This window comes from Lepidochelys kempii, chromosome 7 (assembly GCF_965140285.1).
Source record: "Lepidochelys kempii isolate rLepKem1 chromosome 7, rLepKem1.hap1, whole genome shotgun sequence".
In the NCBI taxonomy this organism is placed as follows: Eukaryota; Metazoa; Chordata; order Testudines; family Cheloniidae; genus Lepidochelys; species Lepidochelys kempii.
The window spans coordinates 106,349,512-106,364,711 of NC_136386.1; the positions used below are offsets into that span (position 1 = coordinate 106,349,512).

At 39.2% G+C, this 15,200-nt stretch overlaps 1 protein-coding gene across 1 annotated transcript in view; it reads right to left on the reverse strand.

Annotated features, from left to right (window-relative positions):
- Window positions 1-15,200, reverse strand: part of LOC140915208 (scavenger receptor cysteine-rich domain-containing protein DMBT1-like) — a 193,417-nt gene that overhangs the window by 165,759 nt on the left and 12,458 nt on the right. The window contains 6 exon segments of the mRNA XM_078853931.1: window positions 1,644-1,955; window positions 4,891-5,252; window positions 5,420-5,437; window positions 7,739-8,063; window positions 12,304-12,333; window positions 12,857-13,153. Of these exon segments, the coding sequence (XP_078710057.1) occupies window positions 1,644-1,955; window positions 4,891-5,252; window positions 5,420-5,437; window positions 7,739-8,063; window positions 12,304-12,333; window positions 12,857-13,153 (1,344 nt within the window).

The following is a 15,200-nucleotide window of genomic DNA, read 5'->3' on the forward strand; positions in this document are numbered from 1 at the left end:
GAAACCATAGGCTACAGTTTCAAAACATTTCTAGCACAGAACCCTATCAGAGAGAAACATTTTAATGAAAGCAGAATGACTTAGCACTTGCCAGTTGTTGTGTACCAGGGCCATGATGGAGTGGATCCTGTTGTTCCTGCAGGAAGATAATAGAAGCACAGAAGTTGGATATCCAGCAGCGAGTAGGGAGAAACATAAGCAATTATATTAACAGTTTTTAGTATTTATTAGTGCCGTATCAGAGAGAAACATTTTAATGAAAGCAGAATGACTTAGCACTTGCCAGTTGTTGTGTACCAGGGCCATGATGGAGTGGATCCTGATGTTCCTGCAGGAAGATAATAGAAGCACAGAAGTTGGATATCCAGCAGCGAGTAGGGAGAAACATAAGCAATTATATTAACTGTTTTTAGTATTTATTAGTGCCGTAGAATTGGGCAAAATTTTTAGGCCAAAACTTTTTTCAGCAAAATTGCAGATTCGGCAACACCAAAACATTGCACAATTCATACTAGTTTCAATTCATTGTTCAATTATATTACAATATCAAACACCACACTAAGAATATTTGGTTTTGAAAATGTCAAAGAAATATTTCATTTATTTACTTTGAAATGACTTTTAGTTTCAAAATCTCCTTTTTTAAAAAACAACAACAAAAAACACCCCCAACCTGTGAAACGAGCTGAAATCAAACCAGAACGTTGTGATTGTATTCAAATAAAATGTTTTGAATTACCTGAAACATACTTTTCTCAACTTTTTGATTGACTGAAATTTTCAAATATTTGGTTTTTGATCCAGACCACAAATGATTTTTTGAAATTACTAATAAATGGGGGGGGGGGGAAATCTGGCATTAGCTTAGATGTATTTATAACATTATAAGGGGAAATGACATTCGAAGCTGCATGACTTCACTGGAGGATGTTATGTCTGAAAACAAGTAGAGCAAAACTTTGAAGACATCATGTTTGTAATATCTTGTGACGGGACACCATAAAATGTGCCTGACTCCCCACTGAACTCAGTGAAAAAATTCCCAGAAAAATTTACCTCTCTTGAGGGCAAAAGATTACGGCTGAAACTTAAATAGGGCTTTCATCTTTGGATCTCTAAGTGCTTCATGAAGTTGACTATGTCTCATTATCCCTGTTTTACTTTTTAGGTGAATGAGGCCGAAAGAAGCTAAGTGGCATGGCAGAGTCATGAATAATATCTAGGTTTCCCACATCCCATTTCCATGCCCTATCACCACTACAGTATTCTACTTTCAAAGGAAGTGAGGTTACCAGAACAGAAAACTAACCCTGGTTGACAGATGCTGCCCTTTGGAACTTCAGACTAATATCAGCAGTACTTGGCTATCCTAGCGTGCTTCTCCCCACCCCACCCCACCCCTTTTTTTTTCCTTGTATATCTTTATTCTATCACATTCACCATGGAACTAACTGGCTGGCTGATTGAAGCATGGAACTAATGTTTGAGGAAGTAGAAAAGTGGCCTTTTTAGTATGGGATCCAGTCCCAAAAACTGTATTTCATGTATTGAAAACCTTGTAATGTGACTTTCAAAAACATCTTTGACATGGTGAAAAGCATGGTCATGCACCTGCAAGACACCTGCAAACTCTTGGTATTTACCTGAGCAGATGACACCGGCATCTTCAGAATGACCACAGTTATGAGAGAGCCATCCTGAATGAGGACAGTCCCATAGACTGTATTCCCATCCTTTGCATCTCACATCATCCAGAACAATATTTCCTGAGCCTTGACCGTAATAGGCATTGGTCTTTGCTGCAACACCATATCCACATCCAAGCTGCCTGCACACAACATTGGCGTCATTGAGATCCCAAGAATCATCACACACTGTCCCCCAGGATCCTGCGTAATAGACTTCAACACGACCCTCACATCTGCTAAATGAATTCACCAGTCGCAATGCCAGCCCTAAAATAGATGTAAGGGAATGATTATTAACACATTAGTTAGTTCTTTCCCTCTTGGTAAAACCGTGACAACTGGGGTCAATCTGACACACATATGAAACCACATTTGACCACTTCTGGGGATTACATGTCTAGATCAGGTCACACATATGGATCAGTATGATGTCGAATCCCACAGTAAAAAAAATAAATTTTAGTAAATCAAGGGCGAGACAGCACTTACCACTTGGTGTGGTTCTCCCTGGAGGAAACGGAGTGCTTGCTGCAAGAAAAGACAAAGAAGGGACAATTAGAGAACCCACAAATCCTGAGTGTACTGAAGTTAAATCAGATTAAAACTTCTAAGGAATATTTCTAGAACAGTGTACCAGACATCTTACTGAAGTAAGATATATTACCTCTACTGCCTTCTTTCATGCATTGTGTTCATTTAAAAAGCAATCTTTTTTTTCTCCCAAGGTGTGTTCTTCATAAGCTCTTGTTGCTCACTGTTATTACGCCTATGTTTTCCCTTTCTCTTTCGTTATCATGCTAGATATTCTCCTTTCAAAACCAAGGAATGACCATATCTTAAGAGTCAGAAAAGTGCCTTAATGTCTCCTGGGGAATGACCTATTTAGGTTCTGGCCAGAGAGGCTAGCAGGGAAATCTAAACATGAAGATCTTGTTCTCTTCTCGGGAGGGAGTGATGGAACAGAAATGACAGAGTTGGCTGGACTGAAAAAAAACTATATTTATTCTCCACATCTCAGTGTTCTGAGGGTACAGTATACAAGAGTAAGGGTGTGCAATGGACCTCTACAGTTCAACAAAACATTTATTGCCTGTACCACGTTTCAAATTTGCCCTTAGTATTGCTATTCAACCTGTCCTTTCTCTCATTTCAGTTCATTTGGAAATTCTACTCTAAAAGCATAGGCTACAGTTTCAAAATATTTCTAGCACAGAACCCTATCAGAGAGAAACATTTTAATGAAAGCAGAATGACTTAGCACTTGCCAGTTGTTGTGTACCAGGGCCATGATGGAGTGGATCCTGATGTTCCTGCAGGAAGATAATAGAAGCATAGAAGTTGGATATCCAGCAGCAAGTAGGGAGAAACATAAGCAATTATATTAACAGTTTTTAGTATTTATTAGTGCCGTATCAGAGAGAAACATTTTAATGAAAGCAGAATGACTTAGCACTTGCCAGTTGTTGTGTACCAGGGCCATGATGGAGTGGATCCTGATGTTCCTGCAGGAAGATAATAGAAGCATAGATGTTGGATATCCAGCAGCGAGTAGGGAGAAACATAAGCAATTATATTAACAGTTTTTAGTATTTATTAGTGCCGTATCAGAGAGAAACATTTTAATGAAAGCAGAATGACTTAGCACTTGCCAGTTGTTGTGTACCAGGGCCATGATGGAGTGGATCCTGATGTTCCTGCAGGAAGATAATAGAAGCATAGATGTTGGATATCCAGCAGCGAGTAGGGAGAAACATAAGCAATTATATTAACAGTTTTTAGTATTTATTAGTGCCGTATCAGAGAGAAACATTTTAATGAAAGCAGAATGACTTAGCACTTGCCAGTTGTTGTGTACCAGGGCCATGATGGAGTGGATCCTGATGTTCCTGCAGGAAGATAATAGAAGCATAGAAGTTGGATATCCAGCAGCGAGTAGGGAGAAACATAAGCAATTATATTAACTGTTTTTAGTATTTATTAATGCCGTAGAATTGGGCAAAATTTTTAGGCCAAAACTTTTTTCAGCAAAATTGCAGATTCGGCAACACCAAAACATTGCACAATTCATACTAGTTTCAATTCATTGTTCAATTATATTACAATATCAAACACCACACTAAGAATATTTGGTTTTGAAAATGTCAAAGAAATATTTCATTTATTTACTTTGAAATGACTTTTAGTTTCAAAATCTCCTTTTTTAAAAAACAACAACAACAAACACCCCCAACCTGTGAAACAAGCTGAAATCAAACCAAAACGTTGTGATTGTATTCAAATAAAATGTTTTGAATTACCTGAAACATACTTTTCTCAACTTTTTGATTGACTGAAATTTTTAAATATTTGGTTTTTGATCCAGACCACAAATGATTTTTTGAAATTGCTAATGAATGGGGGGGGGGGGAAATCTGGCATTAGCTTAGATGTATTTATAACATTATAAGGGGAAATGACATTCGAAGCTGCATGACTTTACTGGAGGATATTATGTCTGAAAACAAGTAGAGCAAAACTTTGAAGACATCATGTTTGTAATATCTTGTGACGGGACACCATAAAATGTGCCTGACTCCCCACTGAACTCAGTGAAAAAAATTCCCAGAAAAATTTACCGCTCTTGAGGGCAAAAGATTACGGCTGAAACTTAAATAGGGCTTTCATCTTTGGATCTCTAAGTGCTTCATGAAGTTGACTATGTCTCATTATCCCTGTTTTACTTTTTAGGTGAATGAGGCCGAAAGAAGCTAAGTGGCATGGCAGAGTCATGAATAATATCTAGGTTTCCCACATCCCATTTCCATGCCCTATCACCACTACAGTATTCTACTTTCGAAGGAAGTGAGGTTACCAGAACAGAAAACTAACCCTGGTTGACAGATGCTGCCCTTTGGAACTTCAGACTAATATCAGCAGTACTTGGCTATCCTAGCGTGCTTCTCCCCACCCCACCCCACCCCTTTTTTTTTCCTTGTATATCTTTATTCTATCACATTCACCATGGAACTAACTGGCTGGCTGATTGAAGCATGGAACTAATGTTTGAGGAAGTAGAAAAGCGGCCTTTTTAGTATGGGATCCAGTCCCAAAAACTGTATTTCATGTATTGAAAACCTTGTAATGTGACTTTCAAAAACATCTTTGACATGGTGAAAAGCGTGGTCATGCACCTGCAAGACACCTGCAAACTCTTGGTATTTACCTGAGCAGATGACACCGGCATCTTCAGAATGACCACAGTTATGAGAGAGCCATCCTGAATGAGGACAGTCCCATAGACTGTATTCCCATCCTTTGCATCTCACATCATCCAGAACAATATTTCCTGAGCCTTGACCGTAATAGGCATTGGTCTTTGCTGCAACACCATATCCACATCCAAGCTGCCTGCACACAACATTGGCGTCATTGAGATCCCAAGAATCATCACACACTGTCCCCCAGGATCCTGCGTAATAGACTTCAACACGACCCTCACATCTGCTAAATGAATTCACCAGTCGCAATGCCAGCCCTAAAATAGATGTAAGGGAATGATTATTAACACATTAGTTAGTTCTTTCCCTCTTGGTAAAACCGTGACAACTGGGGTCAATCTGACACACATATGAAACCACATTTGACCACTTCTGGGGATTACATGTCCAGATCAGGTCACACATATGGATCAGTATGATGTCGAATCCCACAGTAAAAAAATAAATTTTAGTAAATCAAGGGCGAGACAGCACTTACCACTTGGTGTGGTTCTCCCTGGAGGAAACGGAGTGCTTGCTGCAAGAAAAGACAAAGAAGGGACAATTAGAGAACCCACAAATCCTGAGTGTACTGAAGTTAAATCAGATTAAAACTTCTAAGGAATATTTCTAGAACAGTGTACCAGACATCTTACTGAAGTAAGATATATTACCTCTACTGCCTTCTTTCATGCATTGTGTTCATTTAAAAAGCAATCTTTTTTTTCTCCCAAGGTGTGTTCTTCATAAGCTCTTGTTGCTCACTGTTATTACGCCTATGTTTTCCCTTTCTCTTTCGTTATCATGCTAGATATTCTCCTTTCAAAACCAAGGAATGACCATATCTTAAGAGTCAGAAAAGTGCCTTAATGTCTCCTGGGGAATGACCTATTTAGGTTCTGGCCAGAGAGGCTAGCAGGGAAATCTAAACATGAAGATCTTGTTCTCTTCTCGGGAGGGAGTGATGGAACAGAAATGACAGAGTTGGCTGGACTGAAAAAAAACTATATTTATTCTCCACATCTCAGTGTTCTGAGGGTACAGTATACAAGAGTAAGGGTGTGCAATGGACCTCTACAGTTCAACAAAACATTTATTGCCTGTACCACGTTTCAAATTTGCCCTTAGTATTGCTATTCAACCTGTCCTTTCTCTCATTTCAGTTCATTTGGAAATTCTACTCTAAAAGCATAGGCTACAGTTTCAAAATATTTCTAGCACAGAACCCTATCAGAGAGAAACATTTTAATGAAAGCAGAATGACTTAGCACTTGCCAGTTGTTGTGTACCAGGGCCATGATGGAGTGGATCCTGATGTTCCTGCAGGAAGATAATAGAAGCATAGAAGTTGGATATCCAGCAGCGAGTAGGGAGAAACATAAGCAATTATATTAACAGTTTTTAGTATTTATTAGTGCCGTATCAGAGAGAAACATTTTAATGAAAGCAGAATGACTTAGCACTTGCCAGTTGTTGTGTACCAGGGCCATGATGGAGTGGAACCTGGTGTTCCTGCAGGAAGATAATAGAAGCATAGATGTTGGATATCCAGCAGCGAGTAGGGAGAAACATAAGCAATTATATTAACTGTTTTTAGTATTTATTAGTGCCGTAGAATTGGGCAAAATTTTTAGGCCAAAACTTTTTTCAGCAAAATTGCAGATTCGGCAACACCAAAACATTGCACAATTCATACTAGTTTCAATTCATTGTTCAATTATATTACAATATCAAACACCACACTAAGAATATTTGGTTTTGAAAATGTCAAAGAAATATTTCATTTATTTACTTTGAAATGACTTTTAGTTTCAAAATCTCCTTTTTTAAAAAACAACAACAACAAACACCCCCAACCTGTGAAACAAGCTGAAATCAAACCAAAACGTTGTGATTGTATTCAAATAAAATGTTTTGAATTACCTGAAACATACTTTTCTCAACTTTTTGATTGACTGAAATTTTCAAATATTTGGTTTTTGATCCAGACCACAAATGATTTTTTGAAATTGCTAATGAATGGGGGGGGGGGAAATCTGGCATTAGCTTAGATGTATTTATAACATTATAAGGGGAAATGACATTCGAAGCTGCATGACTTTACTGGAGGATATTATGTCTGAAAACAAGTAGAGCAAAACTTTGAAGACATCATGTTTGTAATATCTTGTGACGGGACACCATAAAATGTGCCTGACTCCCCACTGAACTCAGTGAAAAAATTCCCAGAAAAATTTACCGCTCTTGAGGGCAAAAGATTACGGCTGAAACTTAAATAGGGCTTTCATCTTTGGATCTCTAAGTGCTTCATGAAGTTGACTATGTCTCATTATCCCTGTTTTACTTTTTAGGTGAATGAGGCCGAAAGAAGCTAAGTGGCATGGCAGAGTCATGAATAATATCTAGGTTTCCCACATCCCATTTCCATGCCCTATCACCACTACAGTATTCTACTTTCAAAGGAAGTGAGGTTACCAGAACAGAAAACTAACCCTGGTTGACAGATGCTGCCCTTTGGAACTTCAGACTAATATCAGCAGTACTTGGCTATCCTAGCGTGCTTCTCCCCACCCCACCCCACCCCTTTTTTTTTTCCTTGTATATCTTTATTCTATCACATTCACCATGGAACTAACTGGCTGGCTGATTGAAGCATGGAACTAATGTTTGAGGAAGTAGAAAAGTGGCCTTTTTAGTATGGGATCCAGTCCCAAAAACTGTATTTCATGTATTGAAAACCTTGTAATGTGACTTTCAAAAACATCTTTGACATGGTGAAAAGCGTGGTCATGCACCTGCAAGACACCTGCAAACTCTTGGTATTTACCTGAGCAGATGACACCGGCATCTTCAGAATGACCACAGTTATGAGAGAGCCATCCTGAATGAGGACAGTCCCATAGACTGTATTCCCATCCTTTGCATCTCACATCATCCAGAACAATATTTCCTGAGCCTTGGCCGTAATAGGCATTGGTCTTTGCTGCAACACCATATCCACATCCAAGCTGCCTGCACACAACATTGGCGTCATTGAGATCCCAAGAATCATCACACACTGTCCCCCAGGATCCTGCGTAATAGACTTCAACACGACCCTCACATCTGCTAAATGAATTCACCAGTCGCAATGCCAGCTCTAAAATAGATGTAAGGGAATGATTATTAGCACATTCGTTATAGTTTCATTCCTTTTCATAACTTTCTGGCAACTGGGGTGAATCTGATCCATGTATGGAAATCCAATTGACTGCTGTGGGGATTCCATGGCCAGATCACATTTCTGGATCAACATTAGAAAAACACATTTGAAAAAGTAATCCCAAGTGTACATACAAAAAGATGGCATCTTAACTAGCTGTTACCACTCAAAATTGGGATCTTGGAGTCATCACGGGTAGTTCTGTGAAAACATTTGCTCAATGTGCAGTGGCAGGCAAAAAAGCTAACAGAATGATGGGAATCATGATGAAAGGAATAGATGAAAACTGTAAACCTGTAAAACTCATTGCCACAGGATGTTGTGAAGGTCAAATGTATAACTGGGTTCATAAAAGAATGAGAAGTTCACGGAGGATAGGTCCATCAATGGCTATTAGCCAAAATTGTCAGGAACACAACCCCATGCCCTGGGTGTCCCTAAACCACCAACTGCCAGCAGCTGGGACAGGAAATTGATCACTCAAAATTTCCCTTGTCTGTTCATTCCCTCTGAAGCATCTGGCATTGGCCACTGTTAGAAGGCAGGATTCTGGGCTAGATGAACTGCTAGTCTGAACTAGTAGGGCTGTTCTTGTGATCACGTAGATGGTGCCGAATCCCATAGTAAAAGAAGAAATTTTATTAAAACAAGGTGAGACAACACTTACTGTTTAGAGTGGTGCTCACTGGAGAGAAAGAAGTGCTCGCTGTAGTAAGACAAAGGCACAATTAGAGAAGACATTTATGACAATGACAATGGATCCTGTTATTGTGCTATCAAGGAGATGAACATTAATTTGCAATAGAAATAGCCAACGATATGCAAGAGCTGAGGAACAGCAAAACATGCTCTAAATCCCAGCCTCTGAATGCACATTGGCTCCTTAAGAAAATCACCTGAACAATTTAAAGACATTATTTAAAGACATTTAAAGACATTATTATAAATCAACATAACAACAATAATATTTAGAACTTTTATATAGGGCTGTTGATTAATCGCAGTTAATTCACGTGATTAACTCAAAAAAATCAATCGCGATTAAAAAAATTAATCTAGGACCTTGTATTGGCTCTCCACCACCCCCACTGCAGGGCTGTGCCATTATGGAACTATCAAACCCTTAATTAGCAAGATGAGTGCAAAGGAGAGCTCAGCTCAGACGAACACATCTGCCAGGGATGTGAATAATACAAGCACAACTCTGCATCTGGTAGTAAAGAACAGGGAAGACAGTGCAGCTGAACAGGAGATGGGGCAGGTTGAGATCCCCTGGAAAAGTCCTAGACAAATAGCAGGACTTTAGATAATGGAGCTCAACAAAAACAGGCAAACAAACAAAAATAAAAATCATGGAAATGTCTCTGTACCAATGGAAGGAGCTTCAGAGCAGAAAGAGGTAAACTAGGAGGGGTGTCAATGGAAAAGGGTTTGGACTTAACAGACATTACATCTATAGGAACTCAGTAGAGTTTGCTAGTTATTCTAAAAATTATAAAATTTAATAGTGATGATGCCCTTTCTATCGGTGTGTGAATCACCATATAGAATTTTATAGCAGGAATATCAATGCCTATGAAAAACTCTATAGAACAGTTAAAATGATAGGGTATAATTTTCTACTAAATCCTATGGGACTTCTCTGTAAGAGAGACAAAGTGAGTCAGATAATATCTTTTACTGAAATAAGAACCGTTGGTGAGAGAGAACAACAACTTCTCCATAAGAGCAAATGTACAGTGCTCACTTTATACTTACTTTTATTACAAATATTTGCACTGTAAAAAAACGAAAGAAACAGTATTTTTCAATTTCCCCATTACAAAATACTGCAGTGAAATCTCTTTATATGAAAGTTGAACTTACAAGTGTAGAATTATGTACAAAAAAACTGCACTCAAAAATAAAACAATGTAAAATTTTAGAGCCTGCAAGTCCACTCCGTCCTACTTCTTGTTCAGCCAACAGCTCAGACAAACAAGGTTGTTTACATTTGCAGGAGATAATGCTGCCCGCTTCTTATTTACATTGTCACCTGAAAGCGAGAACAATCATTTGCATGGCACTGTTGTAGCTGGCGTCGCGAGATATTTACGTGCCAGATGCACTGAAGATTCATATGCCCCTTCATGCTTTAACCACCATTCCAGATGATATGCACTCATGCTGAGGACGGGTTCTGTTTGATAATGATTCAAAACAGTGCAGACCAATGCATGTTCATTTTCATCATCTGAGTCAAATGCCACCGGCAGAGAAGATTGATTTTCTTTTTTGGTGGTTTGGGTTCTCTAGATTCTGCATCAGAGTGTTGCTCTTTTAAGACTTCTGAAAGCATACTCCACACCTCATCCCCCTCAGATTTTGGAACCACTTCTGATTCTTAAACCTTGGGTCGAGTGCTATATCTATCCTTAGAAATCTCACATTGGTACCTCCCTTGCATTTTGTGAAATCTGCAGTGATAGTGTTCTTGAAATGAACAACATACTGGGTCATCATCCGAGACTGCTATAACATGAAACATATGGCAGAATGGGGGTAAAACAGAGCAGGAGGCATACAATTCTCCCCCAAGGAGTTCAGTCGCAAATTTAATTAATGCATTATTTTTTTAACAAGCGCCATCAGCATGGAAGCATGTCCTCTGGAATGGTGGATGAAGCATGAAGGGGCATATATGAATGTTTAAAATATCTGGCATGTAAATACCTTCCAATGCCAGCTACAAAAGTGCCACGCAAACGCCTATTCTCACTTTCAGATGATGTTGTAAATAAGAAGCGGGCAACATTATCTCCCATAAATGTAAACAAACTTGTTTCTCTTGGTGATTGGCTGAACAAGAAGCAGGACTGAGTGGACTTCTAGGCTCTAAAGTTTTACACTGTTTTATCTTTGAGTGCAGTTATGTAACAGAAAAAAAAATCTACATTCGTAAGCTGCATTTTCACGATAAAGAGATTGCACTACAGTACTTGGATGAGGTGGATTGAAAAATACTATTTCTTTTGTTGATCATTTTTACAGACCAAATATTTGTAATCAAAAATAATAATATAAAGTGAGCATTGCATATTTTGTATTCTGTGTTGTAACTGATGTCAATATATGTGAAAATGTAGAAAGACATCCAAAAATATTTAATAAATTTCAATTGGTATTCTATTGTTTAACAGTGCAATTAAGACTCTGATTAATCACCATTCATTTTTTTAATTATGATTAATTTTTTGAGTGAATTGTGTGAGTTAACTGCAATTAATCGACAGCCCTAGTATATGGTGAAGGAATTTGTGTTTGTTTGTTTCTTATTCTTTGAACAATTATTATAGTTTAAAGGTGTCTTCTCAATTGTTCATCTCTTTATTACTGGGTAATTTGATGAATGTGCCAAATAGTCAAGGAATCTCGCAGAGCCAGATCCCCTGCTGGTGTACAACGGAGTAGATACATTGACTTGGATCAGCCACACCAATTCAAATGGGGTGAGGATCTGGACTAAACATTATTACAGAGCCAAATATAAAGTGGTGCCGCAGAATCTTCTGGAAGGAATCTTTCCTTTCTTATTATTTAGTATCAACTAAACAGGGGCTTATCTAGATGTGTAGTTCTTGTGAATTCCATGCCCACAACTATAGTTTTGGGTACATCAGCTTTTTCCTGTATTCCCTGAGGAGTACTTATTACAGTTTTAATAGCCACAACCAAAGGAGATAAAACTTTTCAGTGCCTACAATGAAGACCAATACTTTCAAAACATTACATTGTTTCTTTTTCAGCAAGAAAAAAATGTAAGAGATTGCATCTAACAGCTCCTTTGTTTCATTTCTTAATAGCAGCAGCTCAGCCTCTTGTATAGCAGTATTATACACTTCTGGTTAGAGTTCCCGTCTATTATACCTGCATTGTAAGCGCCTTTAGACACTCAAGTACAGATTCCGGAGATGCGCAGTTCAACATATAGAACCTATTCAGCCAGGTACTGAGCAGTCTGGCTTTGGTCCAGCAAAATATTTAAACACATGAGTGGTCTCACTGACTGCAATAGGACTATTTAAGGGCATACATTTAAGCCTGTGCTTAAATGCTTTGCTGAATTAGAGCCAGATTGCTCAGCATCTAACAGGATCAAGTCCATAATTTACAAGGCAAAGTATAAATCTTGAGTTACCTGTTTCTGGAGGCGCTGTTAGTCCAGAACCTGTTGATGTAGAAACATCAGACTTTTAGACCTGGGACATTCCTATTGGATGGGTCCTTCATTGAGGATGTCATGTTTCAAATCAACAAAGCAGAAGCATGAAACACCATGTTTACAAAAACTTAATTATATTAATCATTGGAATAACCCACAGATAATAAAATTCTGCTTCCTGTGACTCAAACCAAATCCCACTAAAGTTAATGGAGAAATATCCCTTGACCTTAAGAGATGTTGGATTGGGACCATACTAACCCAGCTGATAAAACTCCTGACCTACACACACTAGATGGTTCATGATATCACTCATCGGTATAATCTGCATCAACACCTAAATGAACTTTCCTTTAAAGTATGGATTACATATTTGAAGTGTATTTTTGCTAAGAATATGATCTATACTGAAAGAAAAAGTGTAAAGCAAAACTTTTAAAAGTACAATCCTTAGTCTATCTTACAACAAACACAAAGCTGATTCGCTGAGTATAAAAGCTACAGATATGCAATAAAAGAGAATACATACCTGCACATATGACACTAGCATCTCCATAAACGCCACATGAATAGTGTGGGTGTTCATAAGGGCAAGACCACAAAAAGTCTTCAGAGCCAGTGCAGTTCACATTAGTCATCCAAGGACTTGCCCAGCCTTCTCCAAAATAGCTATTTCTCAGAGCAGCAACAGGCTCACCACAGCCCAGTTGCCTGCACACAACTCGTGCATCGTTCATGTCCCACAAATCACCACAAACTTTTACCCAGCCTCCATAGTAAAGGATTTCAACACGACCTGCACAGTGGTTTGGCCCATTTGCAAGTCCTAGCACCAGCTCTGTGAAAGACATAAATCAATTGATTGCTAGACTATTTGTCCATTTTCACATGGCGATGTTTTAATGCTTTTTGGTTACCAATTAAAATTTGTCCCATACTGGCAATGCAATGCCATTTATTGAGAAGCTAGTGCCCCTCCTTTAGCTCCTCGTTGGCCATAGCACTATCCTAGTTGACATGATTATCTCAGCAGAGAGGCCAAGGACTCAGTGGTCAATGTGCCTCACACGAGAGGTCCCACCAAATGAGGAATGTTGGCCCGCGTAGCCATGGCTTGTGCTGTGCTTTTTCTGTGAATGAATAGGAGACTTTGTGATCCAGCACTCTGAACTATTTTTCCCAAGCATGAAACTCACTTCTCATTTAGAATCATAGAATATCAGGGTTGGAAGGGACCTCAGGAGGTCATCTAGTCCAACCCCCTGCTCAAAGCAGGACCAATCCCCAATTAAATCATCCCAGCCAGGGCTTTGTCAAGCCTGACCTGAAAAACTTCTAAGGAAGGAGATTCTACCATCTCCCTAGGTAGCGCATTCCAGTGTTTCACCACCCTCCTAGTGAAAATGTTTTTCCTAATATCCAACCTAAACCTCCCCCGCTGCAATTTGAGACCATTACTCCTTGTCCTGTCCTCTTCTACCACTGAGAATAGCCTAGAACCATCCTCTCTGGAACCACCTCTCAGGTAGTTGAAAGCAGCTATCAAATCCCCCCTCATTCTTCTCTTCCGCAGACTAAACAATCCCAGTTCCCTCAGCCTCTCCTCATAAGTCATGTGTTTCAGACCCCTAATCATTTTTGTTGCCCTTCGCTGGACTCTCTCCAATTTATCCACATCCTTCTTGTAGTGTGGGGCCCAAAACTGGACACAGTACTCCAGATGAGGCCTCACCAATGTTGAATAGAGGGGAACGATCACATCCCTCGATCTGCTCGCTATGCCCCTACTTATACATCCCAAAATGCCATTGGCCTTCTTGGCAACAAGGGCACACTGCTGACTCATATTTCCAAGGCTTCAATTTCAATTTCATGACAATCATAATTAAATTCACAGGGCATTGTCATTTTCCAAACCAGAACACAGAAAGTTGTTAGCTAAATGCATAACATTGTAAATTAAAATCAATATAAATGTAAACAATACTGTATGTAGACAGGCTCACCATCACTGATTGTTTCAACTGAAAAAAAGCACATAACACAAACTATATTAGTACAAAATACTTAGGCTTCTAGAAAGCTTTATCTTTTTTCCTGTATAAACATAGTAACTTGTTCAGAAAGCATAATTTTCTCACATCCAATGTTGTTTGGCACTAGAAAGACCTTCGTAGGGGGTGCACATTGTGTGTGCCACAAAACTCCGCTTGCGGTGCTCCCTATACCCCTGCAGAAAGGGAGGTTTATGGCAAGGTGTGAGAGGGGCTGGCTGTTCTGTGACTACATTCTCTCCCATGAGGAGCTGCTGCCTCCAGGCTTACGGTAGCATATCAGAGCAGTTCTGACTTCAGACACCCATAGATATTACCAGCCCCCTCTGAAACCCTCCTCTGGGATCAGTCCCTGCGAAAACTCTCTGCTCGCTACAACTCAAGTTGATACATTGCTGCACATCACAATGCTTCTTTAAGCATTCATCTTTCTATTTTAATCCATGTGACAATACTTAGGTTCAAGCCAATATTAACTAAAGTGTCCAAGGAATGTTTCTGATATAGTGACCAGATCTCTTATATCTCAGTCCAGATACATTATAGCCACGGCCTTCTTCATTCACTCTGTTTCTCAAAAACAGTGATAATTTTTTTTCTCCTATGATGCAATCTTCCAAAGCTCATGTTGCCCACAGTTATTATTCATATGCTTAGTCTTCTGAAGTCATAGAATCATAGAAAATTAGGGTTGGAAGAGACCTCAGGAGGTCATCTAGTCCAACCCCCTTCTCAAAGCAGTACCAACCCCAATTAAATCATCCCAGCCAGGGCTTTGTTAAGCCGGGCCTTAAAAACCTCTAAACATGCAGATTCCAC